This window comes from Dromiciops gliroides, chromosome 4, assembly GCF_019393635.1.
Source record: "Dromiciops gliroides isolate mDroGli1 chromosome 4, mDroGli1.pri, whole genome shotgun sequence".
NCBI classification, from domain to species: Eukaryota; Metazoa; Chordata; class Mammalia; order Microbiotheria; family Microbiotheriidae; genus Dromiciops; species Dromiciops gliroides.
In genome coordinates this window covers 78,654,620-78,672,811 of record NC_057864.1, presented here as the reverse complement: position 1 = coordinate 78,672,811, position 18,192 = coordinate 78,654,620, and the positions used below count along the sequence as shown (strand labels likewise).

Sequence of the window (18,192 nt, the reverse complement as noted above, 5' to 3'; positions counted from 1 at the left end):
CATAAAGGAAAGCCCCTTTTCATCTTGTTTCTTTCCTTGCCTCATTGCTTTTGCTAATTTTTCTTCATTACTCAATCTATCTGAAATTCAATTTGTTTTACAAGAGGATAAATGGAACTAACTGAATTAAAACATTATTTGGAGCATACTGAGGCAATGTCAAAAAGGGAGAGCCTGGAAGGTAGAAATAACAGAATTGACCTTACAAATCTAGAATTCTTCAAGTGTAATCCCCCTTATTTTCTAGATGAGGAAACTGAGGCACAGAAATGACTTGTCCATGGCCAGATAGCTAGTGTCTGAGATTTGAACCCAGGTCTTCCCAATTCCCTGTACAATGAAGGAACCCCCAGAACCAACTAATCCAACCCCCTCATTTTACAAATGAGAAACTCAGACCTAAGGAGGTTAAAATTGCTTGCCCAAGATCACATAGGTTATAAGTGTTAAGTAGTGGAATTTGAACCTAGCTCCTTACTATGTATAATCTATACAAAGATAATTGCATTCTTAATGCATCCTTTTTCTGTCATCAGTGTAGACTAGCCATGTAAACTAACCTTCCTAATAACTGAGGTTTACTTCAGTCCCTAGACAGCTTCTAAAATGTTCTTATAAATTTCATTGCATTCTTAAATTATACTATACAATTTAACCTTAAGGGTTCTTATCACTATGAATAGTTATTATTCTGCTGTAATACTGAGATGCCATTGGAATAATTAAGTCTCGTCTTCCCCCACTGATGGAAGTATTGGAGTTAGGACTTAGTTTTGTTGGTGGTATTCCAGAAGCAGAAACATTTGTTAAGCAAACCCTTCCCTGAGGAAAAGATGAAAGAAAGAAATTCTTATTCAAGTTGGTAGTGTTATGCTTATCTCTTAAGCAAATGAAAATTCTCAAAAGACTTTGGGCTCCAACGTGAACTCATAGTATATCAACAGCAGAATCATTCTGTCAATCAAGATGTAGCGATTAATACCATCTTGTGGAGAAAACTAGTGTAGTTACTAATGTTTATTAACTTATTGATGTAAGGAAATGCCTCGAATCATGGTGAGACGCTACAGATAAATCATTACTGCTGATCTTTCTTCAATACAGTAAATGCATGCTCTTTAATCTCTGTGCTTTTCCAAGCAAATCACAAGCCCTCTGAGGCTTAGTAGACTACAGCTAATGCAGTGAGAAGTCTCTCTGCACATATCTGATTCTGTACAGGCCACTTCTCTGGGTTCATACCCAAATCCTTTCCCTACGTGGAAGCATCTGACCAAGTTTGTGCCCTTACAGAGCTGAGACTTCAACATCACCACCATATCACAAATGAGGTATTAGAGGGCTATAATGGAATCCCAATAATCTGACCACTGGGCTTTTCATAGAAATTATCTAGACACTGGAACCAGATGATTCCCAGCATGATTTCCTGAATATCTAATAAATAAATAATGCTAAGGAAACAGTTATATACCATCCAAATGCAAATTGAAAGGTTGACAGGCAGGAAGGGGATGGGGGGTGGATGGGGAGGGAGGGGAGGGAAAGAAAAACAAGAAGAAAGGTTGTTAATCTTTAACATCACACCTTTACAAGTATATTTTACTGACAAATTTTAAAATACTTATAGTCCTCTATAAAATAGATACAAATATACACACATTTCTTGAGCTACTTTTTCTGCGGTGTACCCAGTGTTTCTGACACAGCAGGCATTCAAATACTACCTGGTTCAAGTATTTATTAAATCTACAATATATGCGAAGCACCAAGGAAGATTAAAAACATAAATAAATGGACCAAGCCCTTGAGGAACTTGATTACTGTATTGTAGATGGATGATTTATATTATTACATTAAAAACTTAAAACTTCTATAATGCAACAATAATGGCTTGCATTCCAATGGCACTTTACAATTACCAAGTGCTTTCACACACATAATTTCATTTGATCCTCAACAGTCCTGTGCCACAGGTAAGGAAACAACAGAGAAATTAAGTGGCTTGCCTAAATACAAGCTAATAAATGGATGCAGGATTTAAGTCCAAGTTTCCCAGCTCCTTTTATTTTTTGTCTAATACCTCAGTTTCTTTATGCTGCATATAACACCTCATAAACTTAAATACGTGAAGCTAAATGATCTAAACGATACAGTATTTATTATTTTAACGTACAAATGAAATTGTCAAAGTATTACCTAGTAAGATGCCCTGAGGTAGAGCTACTGTAATGAGCAGATAATTAAAAGGCTACCCAAAATTATAAATCCTAAGTAAATAAGTATTTTGAAACCTTCTGCCCCTTTATTCATCACACTCTTTTTGAACAAGTAATCTTTTTCTTGGTGATCTGGTAAACCTTACCCATATCACCTTTTGAAACAAATCAAATTCCTAGTTTGAATTAATGAGGCTTTACTATATTTTGTACTCTTACAATTAAACATCTGCCAAAATAAGACAGATATTATAAAACTTGAGTGGGAATAAGATTATTATTGAGACAAAGTAGACCTACAAATCATTTATTTTATTGTTGATATGTATGTAAATGGCACAATAAGCTGAAACATTTTGGATATACTTTTCAATTTCTTATTTTTATATTAAGTCATTTCTATTTCTCTTAGATGGAAGGATTCAGAAAGCTTCGGACAATGGAGCCTCATCTATATGCTTTTGAAATCATACAAGTTTTGAGTTGTTTTTTTTTTTAAATAAAGACAGTACACTCAATGATTTATCAAATGCTTACATTATATTTTGTAAAGGACAACAGTCAATAAATTCACTAATGGTGTAAAGAGATTACATTCTCCCACACTGACATGAACACACACATACATTCTCTAAACAGAAACACAGTTTAAATTCACAAATACCTCTTCTGCTTCAAGACTAAAGTTCTATTAAAAATCACACAATGGGAGATTTAGTTATTTGAGGCAACCACTACTCTAGTATTTTCCCCAACAAAACCCAAGTATTTATATCACAAAACCCAGGTTATAGTCAGTGGACATGCATTAATACGCAACTGAACATTACATCAAAAAAAGGTACCAAATACAAAATTTCTCTTAATTTTGGTGGCTCTCAATTTCATGGCACATTACAAAAAAAAATTTGTAAAAACAGGTTTTAAATATTAGAAAGAAATGGTAAAAAAAAATTATTTAATAAGACTATTGAGATTTCATGTAGGGCTGAAGCACTTAAAACCGACCCCAACCGTCAAAATGGACGGCTAAATATTTACAAGTATTAGGTTTTAATTACAAGGGAAGTAGAGGATTCCATTTGTCCTCTCAAAACCTTACAAGGTTTGGTTTGTCAATATGAATAATTTTCTGTAAATACTGTAACACTAAAAACTCAGAAACATACCTGGATATGTGGCAGGAATGAGAAATAACACAGGAACCTTATTTTTGACCACCAGTACAAAGCCTTGTCACTCCCAAACACCTAACACTGTACCTCATATTACAGTAGCTTCCAATTAAGAAGTGCAACTTCCTCTTAGGTGGTGCTACTACTCTTTTAACAAAGCATCCTGCACTCTAGCAGAGCAGAACTCAAGTTCTGGGTGGGTTCAACATACTTTTCTGTGGCTCAAAAGGAGTTACAAATTATGCTCTAGCAACACCCCCCCCCCAAATTAAAAACCCAACTCAAAAAAACAACCCACTGGGGTAAAGTTAGAAAACAAAACTTTTCAAACAAAAAATTATATCCTTGTTTTCCTTCTGTCAGTGTCATGCTGTTCTCAAAACATAGCCACAAAAAAAGAAGTGAGGGCAGCTTATTGAAATAGTACAGTATTTTTTATCAAGGTTAAAGTGCAAGTAAGTATATCCCAGAATCTCTGGTATTACAAGAGGGTTATCAAATACTATAAAAATGACTATCACAAGGGACTAAAAAAGATGTTTCAGTTATGATAAAAAAAGTGATCCCTTAAATTTTTACATGTGAGGACTACCTATTTAGGACTAATTTAACTCCACCGCCTAGTAAATTTGCAAATATTATACCAGTGTTCTCTTATAATGTTGATTTGTGTAATTCACTAACTATTGCAAGAATTCTAAGGCTGGTAAATGAAGAAAGGTAAAACAATAAAACGACACTGCTTGACGGTAAAATAAGGAACATCAATTTTTAAACAGAAACGCTAAGAGATTTTATATAATGAAGAGAATCCCACAATACAAAAATGTAAGTGTATTCATTAAGCCCTGCTCTTCAGGTGAAATAGATAACCTATTTCACTAGGACTGTATTAAATAAATCAAGTCTTCAGGAAGGAGATTAGATCCTAAATTATACTATGTTCCTCAAAAAAATCCCTAATCCACAATTATACTCTTAGCTATCAAAAATATCACCATAAACCAACCTTAAAATGCTTTAGTTTTAAAAAAACTTTTGAGAGAAAAAAAACACTCATTAAAGGTTGCCATGAAGTATGGAGACCCATTAAATCTTCCTCTGCCAGATGAGTGCCTCCAATGGATCCACTGCTTCTTCAGTGAAAAGACACACAAGTTAGATAATTCCAAAAGAATGCACTGGATAGCTTCATTCAGTCCCTTTGAAAAAGAAAGGCTTAAATAAAAAAACAAAACAAAACAAAAAAACCACCACGAATTCTAATAGTGTAAACAAGTCTGGCTCAGCAAGGAAACTGAACGCAAATCCAAGATTATGTCCATGAAAACAATGATGGTGCATCTTTAATATTAAAGAAATCAGAGCTATAAAAAAAGTTTGTTTTCAAAGCCATCTTTCCAAAGCTATTTGTGCTCCTTTGTTGGTGCGTAGTAAAGTTCCATGGGTTTGTTCACTTTCCAGTATTTCTCACTGACCAGTTCCAAGGAAAAAGAACCATTTAATACCTAAGAACAAAGAGAAAATACATATGATTGGGGGGTAAGAAATACTATAGGAATTAAGAATTTGAAAACTGCCAAAAGACATGAAATAGTGAGACTGAAAAACAAAATATAAGTGAGTTCTTGTGTCTAAAAGCTACTTTGACTATGACAAACCAGTCCTGCCACTGGCACAACATATTATAAGAAATAAAGAGGGCTATAAAAAGCAGCTTCCATAAGGAGAAATTTCTCTTTCTTTTCCCAATGACCTGGGATGTACAATTTTCTTTCAATAAGGGAAGCTATATACTTATGGAAATTCTCTAGACAAATATACTATAAAACAATAAAATTATGAGTTGGTTTCACTAGCCCACATTTTCCCCTTTATTTCTTAAAGCATATTCATTTTTCCAAACACTATGTATGTATGTATCTGCTATGGATAAACACGACACTGAAACTCCTAATAAAACTCATTCCATACCCCTTTACGAATCAAAATGTATTTTGTATCCCATCATTCAATAACTTCCTTCTGTTCCCCTTTGGGTCAGTGTGATTGTAGAAGCATAGCCCAAGTTTCAGATCCAATAGGCACTTAAATAAGAGCACTAAAAGTTCTAAAGGAATCCAACAAAGATTGCCATCCTTTAGGAAATAACTTCCATAAAATTTCTTATGTAATAGTACAGAGTTCCAAAGACTCTCCAAGGTTATACTGTCAAGTCTCTCAGAGTTGTTTTTTTAAAAATGTATAATTGTTGCTGTAGCTTCTCTTATCCTTAATTCTTATTCCTCATAAAGCCCACAGTAAACAGAAGTTCTGTTAAATACTCAGTATGAAGAAAGCAGCCAAGTATTCAAAAGGTATATGAAATATGTGACCACTTGAATAAGGGCATTAAGTCCTGAAACAAATTCAAGGATCACATGACAAATAATTCCCTCCTAAGAATCTTACAGGTGCTACAGAAGAAGAAAAGGTTTACCAGACAAAGGAAGGTAACAATGCCTTCTATAGGATGGGGGTGGATGAATATTATGTTGCTCCCAACTATGGTGTAAAAAAGATTACATAATAATCAAACATGTAGTATCAGGTACTCACAGTGAACTGTCCATTGCTGTAGCAATGTAAATCGTGTACTGCTTCTCACTGGCTGTATCAAGGTTCATCTGATTTGATTCTCCCTTGCTCCGATTCTCTTCTAAAGCTAATCTTACAGCTAGGTACTTGGATAAGTGATCAACTGTGGCATTGCCTGAAGTCTTTATATATCTGAAAGAGCAGGAATTTTTAAAAGCCTAAGTTAAGCACTGAAAACAAAAGTAATCCTCAAAATCTACTTGAGGTACAAAGTAAATGACCATCTGGAAAGCTATGAAACAAATCTCTTACTTATACAATTTCTTTCTTTCTTTCTTTTTTTTAGTGAGGCAATTGGGGTTAAGTGACTTGCCCAGGGTCACACAGCTAGTAAGTGTTAAGTGTCTGAGGCTGGATTTGAACTCAGGTACTCCTGACTCCAGGGCCAGTGCTCTATCCACTGCGTCACCTAGCTACCCCTTACAATTTCTAAGATATATTTCTGCATTTCCCATATTTCCTGCCTTGCTCTATCCCATCCACTGTACTTATATCCTACCCTTCCTTTATAACTCAACTTCTTTATCACCTACACAGCAAAGTTTTAAAATGCCCCATACCCAGGGAGCGGCTTCCCCCCTCCATTTAATTTCAGTCATTTATGCTCTTCTTATACAGCACTGCTCTAATTTGTATTATGCTACAGGTGCCTTTGCTCTTCCCTTTCTCCCTCTCTCAGTTGTAAAGCTTTTGTGGATAAGAACTGTAGGTATCTCATTTATCCTTGTATCCCCTAGAATGAATTACATAGAGTATATGAGTAATAAATGTTTGGCAAATTAAAGGTAGGGATAACAGCAGGGCCCTCCCAAAGTGGTCAACAAGTATTGAACGTTATCTACCTTTATTTTCACTGGTGTTCCCACATCCTCTACTCAATGACAGTGCAAAGTGAGAAGACAGATTACAAATACAAATACACATTAAATGGGAAGAATCATAAATGTTATACATGCCTGCACGCCCTCTACCACCTAGTATTCAAAACCTTCAATTTCTCCCATCTGTAATAGAATGCAAATTGGGAGAGCAAAGGATGGAGGGGCTCTGGAATCCCTACAACACTTTTACGTCAAGGTTTTAAGTCTCATAAATTCAATTACTTTAATTTCCAATTTACTAAATTCCAATTTACTGATTTAAAAAAAAACCCCTCAATTTAGAAGCATTTATTCCACATTTATGATGTGACCGGCAGAAAAAACAAAGACAGAACCCCTCCCCCCAAAACACCAGTTTCTGCCCTCAAGGAGCTTTCATTGCATATGGAAATTAATATGTACATTCTCTTAAGTATAGACAGAGTAAATTCAAAGTAATGTACAAAAGGAGGCATAAGTAGCTGGCAGGGAGGTAAGAAGAGGTCTTCTGTAGGAGACGGTACTTGAGCTAGGCTTAGAAGGACACTAGGGATTTTGAAAGTTGGAGGTGATAAGGGAGTTGTATTCCAGGCTGTGCAACTAGAAGAGGCGGGAGGTAAGGCATCAGATAGGAGCATCAAAAAGACTAAACTAAAGTGCATGTGGTGGTGGTAGCGGCAGCGAAGTCAGTTTTTTCCAGTTATAGCCAATTCTTCATGACCCCATTTGGGTTTTTCTTGGCAAAGATAGTGGAGTGGTTTGCCATTTCCTGTCCAGCTCATTTTACAGATGAGGAAACTGAGGCAAGGAAGGTTAAGTAATTTTCCCAGGGAAGGAAACCAATTAGGAGACTACTGTCCAAGCAATCGTCCAGGCAAGAGGGTTGAACTAGGTTAATGAGGATGTGTGTGCAGAGAATGGAGTGATGCAAGAGATGTTGCAAAGACAGAATTGATGAAATTTGAATATATGTGATGAAGGAGCCAGTATTTAAGGATAACAGCAAGGTTACAAACCTATATGACTGTAAGGAGAGTGGTGCCTTCTATTGACAATTAGTCCCTGTTAGAAAGTATATACCTATCATTTCAAGGCCATCTACTATTTATAAAAATTAAAACAAGGATTACATTCAATAAGCATTAAATATCTCCTATGTATAAGGAACAGGATGCTTTAAGTCCATTTTCATTCTAAAATGAATTCTAAATACTTCAGATCTTTTGAAATTAAAGCACACTTACCTTGTCTGTGCACTGTCATCTTTCTCCATAAGTGTGGGATGAGGCCTGAAAACTAATTCAATTTCACTAGCACCATCCATTACTGGATCTATTGCTACAGTGGCATTGTTGTTATCAAGTTCTAATCCAGAATCATCTGATGTTTTGGTCCTTTTGTTACTAGGCCCCGCTTCTTGATTACTGTGTGTTGATGCATTGCTGCAGTGTGAACTGTCCCCATTATCCTCTGCTCCACTGCCATTTTCAATCTGTTGTTTCTTGCCTCGCTGCAGCCTAACAAGCAAAGTTATATGATATTACTAATTAGCCTTGTTAAAAGCCAAACAAAAGTGGCCAGTCTTGTATTTTAACACTTAGACAAATCTTGAAAGGTGACTTTCCTAAAGGTATAACAAAAACATTTTCCCCACCACAAGCTTGTAAAAAATATCCTAGAAAAAATGAAAGGATTAAAAAACATAACAGAATTTAAAGATCAGTATTATATTACAAGTGATACAGGATAAAAATTACTAAGAGAATTTCCAGCAAAATTAGTAACCTTTCCTTTGTATGCATTATTTGTTTTAAAAGACAGACTAAAAAACTCAAATCCAACATTTATTTTAATAAGAAAAAGTGGGGGCAGCTAGGTTGCGCAGTGGATAGAGCACCGGCCCTGGAGTCAGGAGGACCTGAGTTCAAATTCAGCCTCAGACATTTAACACTTACTAGCTGTGTGACCCTGGGCAAGTCACTTAACCCCAATTGCCTCACAAAAAAAAAAAAAGAAAAGAAAAAAAAAGAAAAAGAAAAAGTGCACTTAATTTTTTTTTTTTGGCTAGGCAATTGGGGTTAAGTGACTTGCCCAGGGTCACACAGCTAGTAAGTGTTAAATGTCTGAGGCTGAATTTGAACTCAGGTCCTCCTGAATCCAGGGCCGGTGCTCTATCCACTGCGCCATCTAGCTGCCCCCCTTTTTTGTTTTTGTTTTAGTGAGGCAATTGGGGTTAAGTGACTTGCCCAGGGTCACACAGCTAGTAAGTGTTAAGTGTCTGAGGCCAGATTTGAACTCAGGTACTCCTGAATCCAGGACCGGTGCTTTAACCACTGTGCCATCTAGCTGCCCCTGCACTTAGAGCACCGGCCCTGGATTCAGGAGTACCTGAGTTCAAATCCAACCTCAGACACTTGACACTTACTAGCTGTGTGACCCTGGGCAAGTCACTTAATCCCAATTGCCTCACTAAAAAAAAAAAAGAAAAGAAAAGAAAAAGAAATTATGACCAACATAGTTTTCCAATCTTATCTATTTCTTTTTAACACAGGATATTAAAATTAGTTTAAATTTTGAGTACAAACCAAGTGATGATGATGTTACAACTTTAAGGTTTTATGGCTTTAAGCACCTCACATGCATTTGACCTTGACAAAAAGGTGGGTGCTATTATTATCCCCATTTAACCAATGAGGAAACTGAAGGTACAACAGGTTAAGTGACTTGCCCAGATCAAAGAGCTAGGAAATGTCAGAAGCTGAATTTGAATCTGGGTCTTCCTGACTCCAAGTGCAGAACATCACCTAGCTGCCTATGAGCAAGGTGGGAAAAGGGAATACAGAAACATCCAAAAGAAGCCTGAGATTTAAAAACGTATTGTAGAAAGTTCATACACAGATCCTGCACTGTAACTGCATATATTGCAGTGACATACACAGAAATCCTAACTCTCTGGTGATAACACTGAATTTTTCTGATGATAAAATAATAGCTAATATTCATATTAACTAGGTGGCACAGTATATGGAGGGCCAGGCCTGGAGTCAGGAAGACTCATCTTCCCAAGTTCAAATCTAGGCTTAGACACTTCCTAGATGTGTGACCCTGGGCAAGTCACTTAACACTGTAACACTCAACCGTAAAATGAGCTGGAGAAGGAAATGGCAAACTACTCTAGGACTTTTGCCAAGAAAACCACAAATGGGGTCAGTAAGAGCTGGCCACGAGTGAAAAATGAATAAAAATTTAGATATCATTTTGAGGCTTGCACAAAATGCTCTACACATATCTCACATAAGGGTCACAAAGGTGAAATTATTAAATCCATTTTACATTAAAAAATAAAAACCAAGACAAAGATTAAATGGCTTGCAAGTCACTGTCTGAACCAGGAATTGGACTTGGGTCTTCTTGATTCTAAATCCAACATTTAACATACTATTTTTCCCTCCCAGGTTTAACTTCTTAAAGTACTACCTATGTAATATCCTCTGTAGTTTGCCTCCTCCTTCCCTGATCATAATCTTACACAGGACTGAAGATTACCAGGGAAAAAACAGACATCCAAATATGTTTATGAACTTCACATTAATAATGGTCTGTGCCTGAGAATAGAATAGGATAGACAGCTGTATTCTTCTCCCACCCAACAAAGTAGGAGTTCTATAAAAGATGCTTTTCCTTGGGTTCATGGGGCTTTTCCCTTTAAGCATCCGTAAAGGTTGAGATTAGAAGTCTGTAAACCCAATAAGTAGAAGCGTATGCCCTTTCCCCCTAGACTACTTTGTTTTTATTTTGTATATACTTATATTCCTATATGTTGACTCCCCTATTAGAATGTAAACTGCTCTGAGAGCATGAACTATTTCATTTTTGGCTTCAGCGACTTAGTGGCTAGCACACAGTAATACTTCATGCTTAATTAATAAGTTGAACAGGAGAAATATAAAGAGACTGGATTAAGAAATATGGCTTGAGGATTGTTTAATCAATCATCACCAACCTAAAGGAACATCTCCAGTGATGTACACATTTTTATCAACAACTTGGATGAAAACATATATGCTTAATCAGAGTGTAGATGAGAAAGCCAAAGATAGCTTAATACCATGGAGGACAAAATCAAGATTTTAAAGGGTGAACCTGAAGTAATATGCCAAAACTAAGAACATTAAATCTCATATGGATAAACTTAAAATCCTATATATAGTTTGTTGTATAAAACAAGTACAAGATAAAGGAAGACTAGGGCTTTTAGTCAACTAAGCTCAATGAGTCAGTAGTTTTGTTTAAAATTTTTTGGTAATATTTGGCTATATTAATTTGGCGGTCCAGATTGAAAATAGTCTTCATTTGGTAGTGGTCAGATTACACTTTAAAAGAATTATGATACAAAAGAAAAAAAAAGAATTCAGGGTACCATTTCTTGAGAGAGACATTAGTTAAATTAAAATAATTCCAGAGAAGGGCAACTGATGAGCAATCTGAAAATCAAATATAATTGCATAGTTAAAAAATTAGTGAATTTTATCTTACAAAATAGATGTTTGGGGAGAACATAATACCTCTATTCAACTAAATGAACAGAAGAGGTGAAATATTGGCTCTCTGAAGCTTCAGGAAGCAAATCTAAATCAATGGGTAGAACAAAGAGGGAAGTACACTTCAGTTCAGTAGAAGGGTGAACCTTCTTATAACAAAAGCTGACCCAAAGGGTGCATTGTAAAGGGAATGAGTGTCCTATCAATAAAGGTGTTCAAGCAGAGGCAGAATAATCACCCGTCAGTAGTTGAGAAGACTCCTGCTTTGAGAGGCTAACTAGATAACCTCCAAAGTTCTTCAATCACAAAGATTCCATGATTCTACTAACAAAATAGAATAACCTAGTCTTTATTCTCACTGATATATAGATTACTATGTCAGCTCCTCATAGCCATAATGGAGAACATCTTTCAATTTACAACTGTTGGCAAATCTAGACTGCAATTTGGATTACAATGAGACTGTGACAATCCTTGCACTGGAATTAACCAATTTTGAATATCATTATCCTTGATAAAGACGGATGCAAAAAAGGTGGAATACAAGTATAATCAAATATTAAGATGCAAATAAAATTGGAAAGAGGAATTCAAAGAAATCATCCTGGATGGATTTCTACATGAAATAAGATCAAAGAAAGAAGAATCAAAAACAAGAGTAGGGAAACTAATGCAAAAGAAATACATAAATATCAAGAATGAGTAATATGTTATTATCAATATCCTATGTTGAAATTCACTTATTCAAATGTAAATAGCCATAAAGTATGTTTAAATGGTTTTACTGACAATTACCTTTACAATAAGCCATTTAAAAATAAAAGCCACCTAGATATTTTTGAAGTCTAAATTTAAGTAAATCCAATGCTTAGTGACACTTGAGAAAGTCATTTCCCCACTATTCACTATCCTGTTCCCCACATACCTGTTCATAGCCTGTATCTTCAGTCCCTCTTCAATACTGTGACTGAGAGCCTGTTGATTATTGTGTTTGCTGATCCTTGCTAACACTCTCTCTTGATGAGCTTCATATTCATCACGACTTGGATAAATTTTACTGATGAGAGCATCAAAGTTTGGATCTGGCCTTAGTGATCTTTTAGAAACCAACTTTTTCCGACAGGTAGGGCATTCTTTGTTCCTAAATGAAAAGAAAGAAAATTTATTTCTAAAATGCCTATATGCTTAGGTTAAAAGAAAAATATCTGGTCTGCAATTGGTTGTTAACTTTATATGGTACTATCGTTGCATGAATGAATTAGAAAAATTTAAACAGTGGCAGCTAGGTGGTATCGCAGATGTAAAAGTGGAATGGGCTTCCTCTATAAGTGTGATGAGTTTCCTGTCCTTGAAGGTCTTCAAGCAAAGGCTAGACAGTCATGTTTTAGGTATATCACAGGAAGGATTTCTTTTTTGTAACAGCCACTGAAGTCCTTTTCAACTCCCAAATTCTATGATTCCTTTATGGAGGTAGATGCTATGTTATGGAGCACACACATTTGGCACTGATAATGGTTCGTTATCTAGTTTTTTTTAAAGTATAACTTATCTCTCTTGATTTTATGAATTTATTTTTGAAATAACTTTTAGCACAATTCGAACTTCTGTTTTTCCAAAGTAGCTTGTCCTAATTTCTCATTTCCACTCTGTATGTATGTTTAGGTTTTTTTAAATTTTCTTAGAGCAGATACGTGGGGTTTGTTGCTGTTTTGCCAGGATCTTTGAATTTCAGTGAATGGTGTGATTCATTCACATTTAAATTATTGAGAATGCCTGGTTTCTGTTTTCCTCCAATTTATTTCTTTTATATTTATCTTAGGGCATCTAGGTGGTGCAGTGAATAAAGCACTGGCCATGGATTCAGGAGGACCTGAGTTCAAATCTGGCCTCAGACACTTGACACCGGGCAAGTCATTTAACCCACATTTCCCCACCAAAAAAAAAAAAGTAAAAAAAAAATTTATCTTATCCCTTTCCTCTTAAGTCACCATTTTGTCCCTGTATTAGCTTTGCTTAAATTATTTTGATGAGTAATTCCCATGAATCCCCCATCCCCAACACCCTCTCCCCATTTATAAACCCTATCCCAAGTTCTCTGAATTTAAATTGTCACTTTATTTACCTATTGCCCCCTTTTGACTTCTTTTATTTTATATATCATTGTTTTGCTTATATTCTTGTCTATTCCCTTCGTTACTTCTCTTCCCTTCTAGTCTATTCTAAATTGTTTCTGATTCACTAACTTATTCCTTCTATATTCTCAGTCCTGGACTATAACAACATTTCAAATACACTCAATGCCATTTTTGTTATTACCTTTGTAAATTATAACAGATTAATATACATTTTAATCTTGAAAGTTTTTGGAAACCACTGGAATTTACTGCACAGAGGTGTGTTAATAGATCTTTACTTATGGAAAATCAGTTTGGCAGCTGAGCACGAAATGGATTGCAGTGGGGAGAGACTTAAGGCAGGGAGACAAATTAGGAGGTGATTGTAAGGTGTGACAAGAACTAAGCCCATGAACTAAGGTAGTAGTTAAGGGTGGGGCAAGGGACTGAATGTGAGAGATGATGGTTTGATGTAGAAACAAGAGGGATTTGGCAAGCTTTTGGATAGAGTGAAACAGAAAAGGGACTCAACAGTATCACTAAAATTGTAAAAATGAGAGACTAGGAGATGGCAGTACCTTAGGCACTGAGTAGCAAGTTTGGTGGTAAAATAATGTCTGTTTTGGATATGTTGCACTTGAGACATTGTAAGATCAGGTTTGAAATAAGCAATTGGTGATAATGGAAGGGGGGGGGCAGTGGAAATGAGGTGGATCTGGGACTTATCTACATAGTAATGATAAGGTTATCAAGAGGATAAGAGTACAGAGAAAGAAGAGAGTCAAGGACAGAGTCCTGGGGAACACCCAGTTAGCGGGCATGCTATGGATGATGAACCACAAAGGACACTCATAAACAAGCAGTTCTCATAGGAGGAAAGCAAATTTGAAAACTCAAGAGGAGAGGGTGGTCAACAGTGTCAAATGCAGCAGACAGATCCAGAAGGATAAAGACTAAGATCTCATTAAATGTGGCAATGAAGGGCTCACTGGCAACTTCAGCAAGAACAGTTTCAGCTGAGTGATGATGTCTTGAAAAGGGTTGAAGAGTGAGGAGAAAAGCAGAGGCAGCAGGTATAGATAGCTTTCATGATCTTGAACAAGAGAGGGACTGGTAGACACCATGGGAAAGGGAGATAGAGTGAAGAATGATGTCAAGAGGCCATCAAATGGCCTCTCTGTTAAAGTAAGAGGAAAGGTCCTCATCTGAGAGGAGGGAGGGAAGAGAAAATTCTGAGCAGGTTTGGAATAGATTTTGAGGGAAGTAAAATGGGGAATCAATTTTGCTGCAATGAGGGCCCAGTTAAGTTGGGTAACATGAATTACTAATTTCTTCAGCAATTCCCCAGCCAGTCATTTATTTCTTCTTTCATATGAATGATCAGAAAAGGTGTCTTCTGCTGAATGGAGTTGGGAGGGAGGGTTTAGACTGTGGTCAGCAGAGATTTCCCATAGCCATTCACTGAATCACAAGCCTGAGAGTTTCCAGTTACTGCAGATTGGGTTGGGAAATGGGGGACACTGAGATTGCTAAATATTTGCTTCCCAATTCTATCTGATAAGACTTTACTCTGTTCAGTTTTTGTGTTTTTTAATGAAGATTGAGTTTCAGGTTCTTAACTCTGTTACATAATGCCTTTCTCTTGAGTTTCTTGGGTTGGTTGGGCAACATTCATTTTGCTAGTCTGCCCCCCCAAAACAAAGATTTTAGAAACTGAACCAACTCTTGCCAATAACTAAAAATCTAAAGAACTCTTCATGATTTTATATTTTGTTAAGAACAAATTATGCTTACTAGAAACAATCGATGCTGGAAATATTTTTTTTAATTATCTCATAATTAATTGTCCCATACTGGCACACAAAACTTAGAAACATACTCATGTCTAGATTTATTTACAATGTGTTATCAGCTCTTGCCTTAAAATAGTATATACCATGCTCCATAGGGATGTGATTTTACCCACTTAAAGACTAGGAAAAAAATATGGCTTGCTATCTTCAATCTTCCCAAGAAACATGTGTCATATATATATGTTCTCCTAAGATAACATAAGAACAGAATCAACTCTTCTCATTACTTAATCTTAAGTATTTTTCTCATTTCAAGGTCCACAAAGTAACTTTAATGTTTTTTATTTATTATAAATGTGTCCAGAAAACATGTTTTAAAAAGATCTATTCTTCTCTATATATGAAAATTATAATTTCATCCACAATTCTTAGGATATCGGAATACTTTCTAATAGTTTAGGGGCTTTCTAATTCCTTTGCAACAGTGTTCTAACACAACTTAAGAGCCTAAAAGCATGTTTCAACATATCCCTTTTCTTTTAAAAATTTTGAGTATTTTTCAATTACATATAAAAACAATTTAAAAACATTCTTTTAAAAAAAGTTTTAGTTCCAAATTCTCTCCCTCCCTCTCTCCCCTACCATCTCTGAGATGGCAAGCAGTATGGAATAAGTTATCCACAACATACCCACTTCTGAGGGCAGTGATGATACAGTCTGCACAGAAGCGATGTAAACACTCTTTTGTGGTCATAGTAGTCTCAACATATCCAAACAGATCGGGCACATTAATTCACTATGTAGACTTCTAGGTGACACCACAATTTCCAGGCCATCAGTTATTGCTTCCTATAGATCGAAAAAACAAAACCTCGAGTGAAATGCTCATATTTCTTTCTTTGTAAATCCCTAAAATCACAGATGTCTATAAATATCTGAAAGATAACTAAATGGCAGGCAGTATAATATAGCATAAAGAATACTAAACTCGAAGTTATGAGCCCTACCTGCGGGTTCACAGTAATGGTTCTCCCACTAATTAGGGTTCATTTCTCTCTTACGCAAAATGAGGTAACTGGACTAGATGAAGTCTTTTTCAGCTTTAAGGATATCTTCTGAACCAGTGGTTCACAATCATACCACAAGGCCAGTAAACTATCTAAATCGTCTATTGAAAACTACTAGGCCTTGTACAACCTCAACTCAGAAGCTCAAGGAAGTGAGACAGGAGATAACTGAAAGCAGGAGAAATAGGGTACAAAGAAGAGGAGGAGAGTCATTTCAAATTCAACAGATGTAGGGTTTTCAGTAATAAAAGTTTTGCACACTAGTAAGGCATATGCCTTGTACATTGGGAAACAGTGATAAAGTGATACCTCTCATAAAGGCATGCTCTACATACCATCATTAACTGTTCCTACAGAAAGAAAAAAAATTACTAAGCAAAATGACATTACAAGGGGGCACGTGGCTCAGAGTACCACTGATCATCTAATCTGCATTATCCATGACCAGAAGGGTTTAGTTATCAAGGTAGGGCAAAATGTTAAGTCAACAATATGTTGGCTGTTTTCTGGTTCATAATTTTTTTAAAAACCTTAAAAACAGTAAACAGATTTACCTGATCTATAAATAGTTTTAGGTTTTTAAATGTCAAAAATAGAAAATAAACTATAAACTAACTCATTTCTTATAAGTGTAAATTTCTTATCTATCTCAATGTTTCAAATTAAAATGTATCTTGTTTTACATTACCTGAGGTGTTCGCTGTAATTCATATAAACTTAGTTCCCATGTTTTGCTTAAAGGCTGAGTTCCATTTGTCTGCACAGCCTGAGACATTGCTGAAAATAAAGGGAGAAGAGTAAAAGTTTATTTATTTGAACAGGAGAAAAACAGCACAAAACTATTTTTGAATAAATTAACTGAAGGCAAAAAATGATTCTTTTCAAAAATCAACTTAATAACAGTTCCTTAAGAAGTTGAAATTCCAATATATACCATGCAGTTAAAAAAGATAATTAAAAGCCAGAATTTGGGGCAGCTAGGTGGCACAGTGGATTAAGCACCCAGGGGGACCTGAGTTCAAATCTAATCTCAGACACTTGACACTTAACTAGCTGTGTGACCCCGGGCAAGTTGCTTAACCCTCATTGCCCCACCAAAAAAGAAAAAAGCCAGAATTCAAATTTTACCTAAGAAATATTTAGTATACTCTAAAAATTAGAGAATGGTTTCTTCACATTTAAAAAAAGGGGGAAAGGAGATATTAAAAATCATTCAAAAACTTGTTTTTTAATATGAGTCAAATTAGGAAAAGAAACGATAAATATTAAAAACCAAAGTTACTCCTTTTATCATCAAATGTAATGATCAGCAGAGATTTTCTATTTTTTAGATAAATCTCCAATAGTTTTAAAAAAAAAAGCCTTTCATCTCTCCATTTAAAAAAACATGTTTTATAAGTCTACTTCTAGCAGCAAGTTAAAATTTCTCTAAGTCGATTAATAAAATTACAATCTCTTGGGAGATATATATATCCTTCATTACCATAATAGAAAATGTTAAATATATAGTCATTTCCATACATAAAATGATTTTCTTTTAGATATTCCCAGAAGGAGGAAAAAAAACTTCTTATAGACAGAAGGTAATTTTATTAAGCAAACTGAAAGCTAAGAGCACAAGAGGATATTATCTTTAGCCATTAAATAGATATGTATATGTAAATTTTCATTTGATATAATTTAATGAATTGATAGTCATTTCTATTGTTCACATATCATTTTCATATTCATATCATATTCTATTGTTCACATATCAGTTTCAAATTTCATGGGCCTAGTTATTGAT

At 35.4% G+C, this 18,192-nt stretch overlaps 1 protein-coding gene across 1 annotated transcript in view; it reads right to left on the bottom strand.

Moving 5' to 3' along the window:
* Positions 1-1,573: 1,573 nt before the first annotated feature.
* RNF2 (ring finger protein 2) overlaps positions 1,574-18,192 on the bottom strand; it is a 30,323-nt gene continuing 13,704 nt past the window's right edge. Inside the window, 8 exon segments of the mRNA XM_043964493.1 lie at positions 1,574-4,902; positions 5,993-6,006; positions 6,009-6,163; positions 8,136-8,408; positions 12,358-12,573; positions 16,029-16,098; positions 16,101-16,188; positions 17,095-17,183. Of these exon segments, the coding sequence (XP_043820428.1) occupies positions 4,801-4,902; positions 5,993-6,006; positions 6,009-6,163; positions 8,136-8,408; positions 12,358-12,573; positions 16,029-16,098; positions 16,101-16,188; positions 17,095-17,181 (1,005 nt within the window). The 5' untranslated portion in view covers positions 17,182-17,183 and the 3' untranslated portion in view covers positions 1,574-4,800.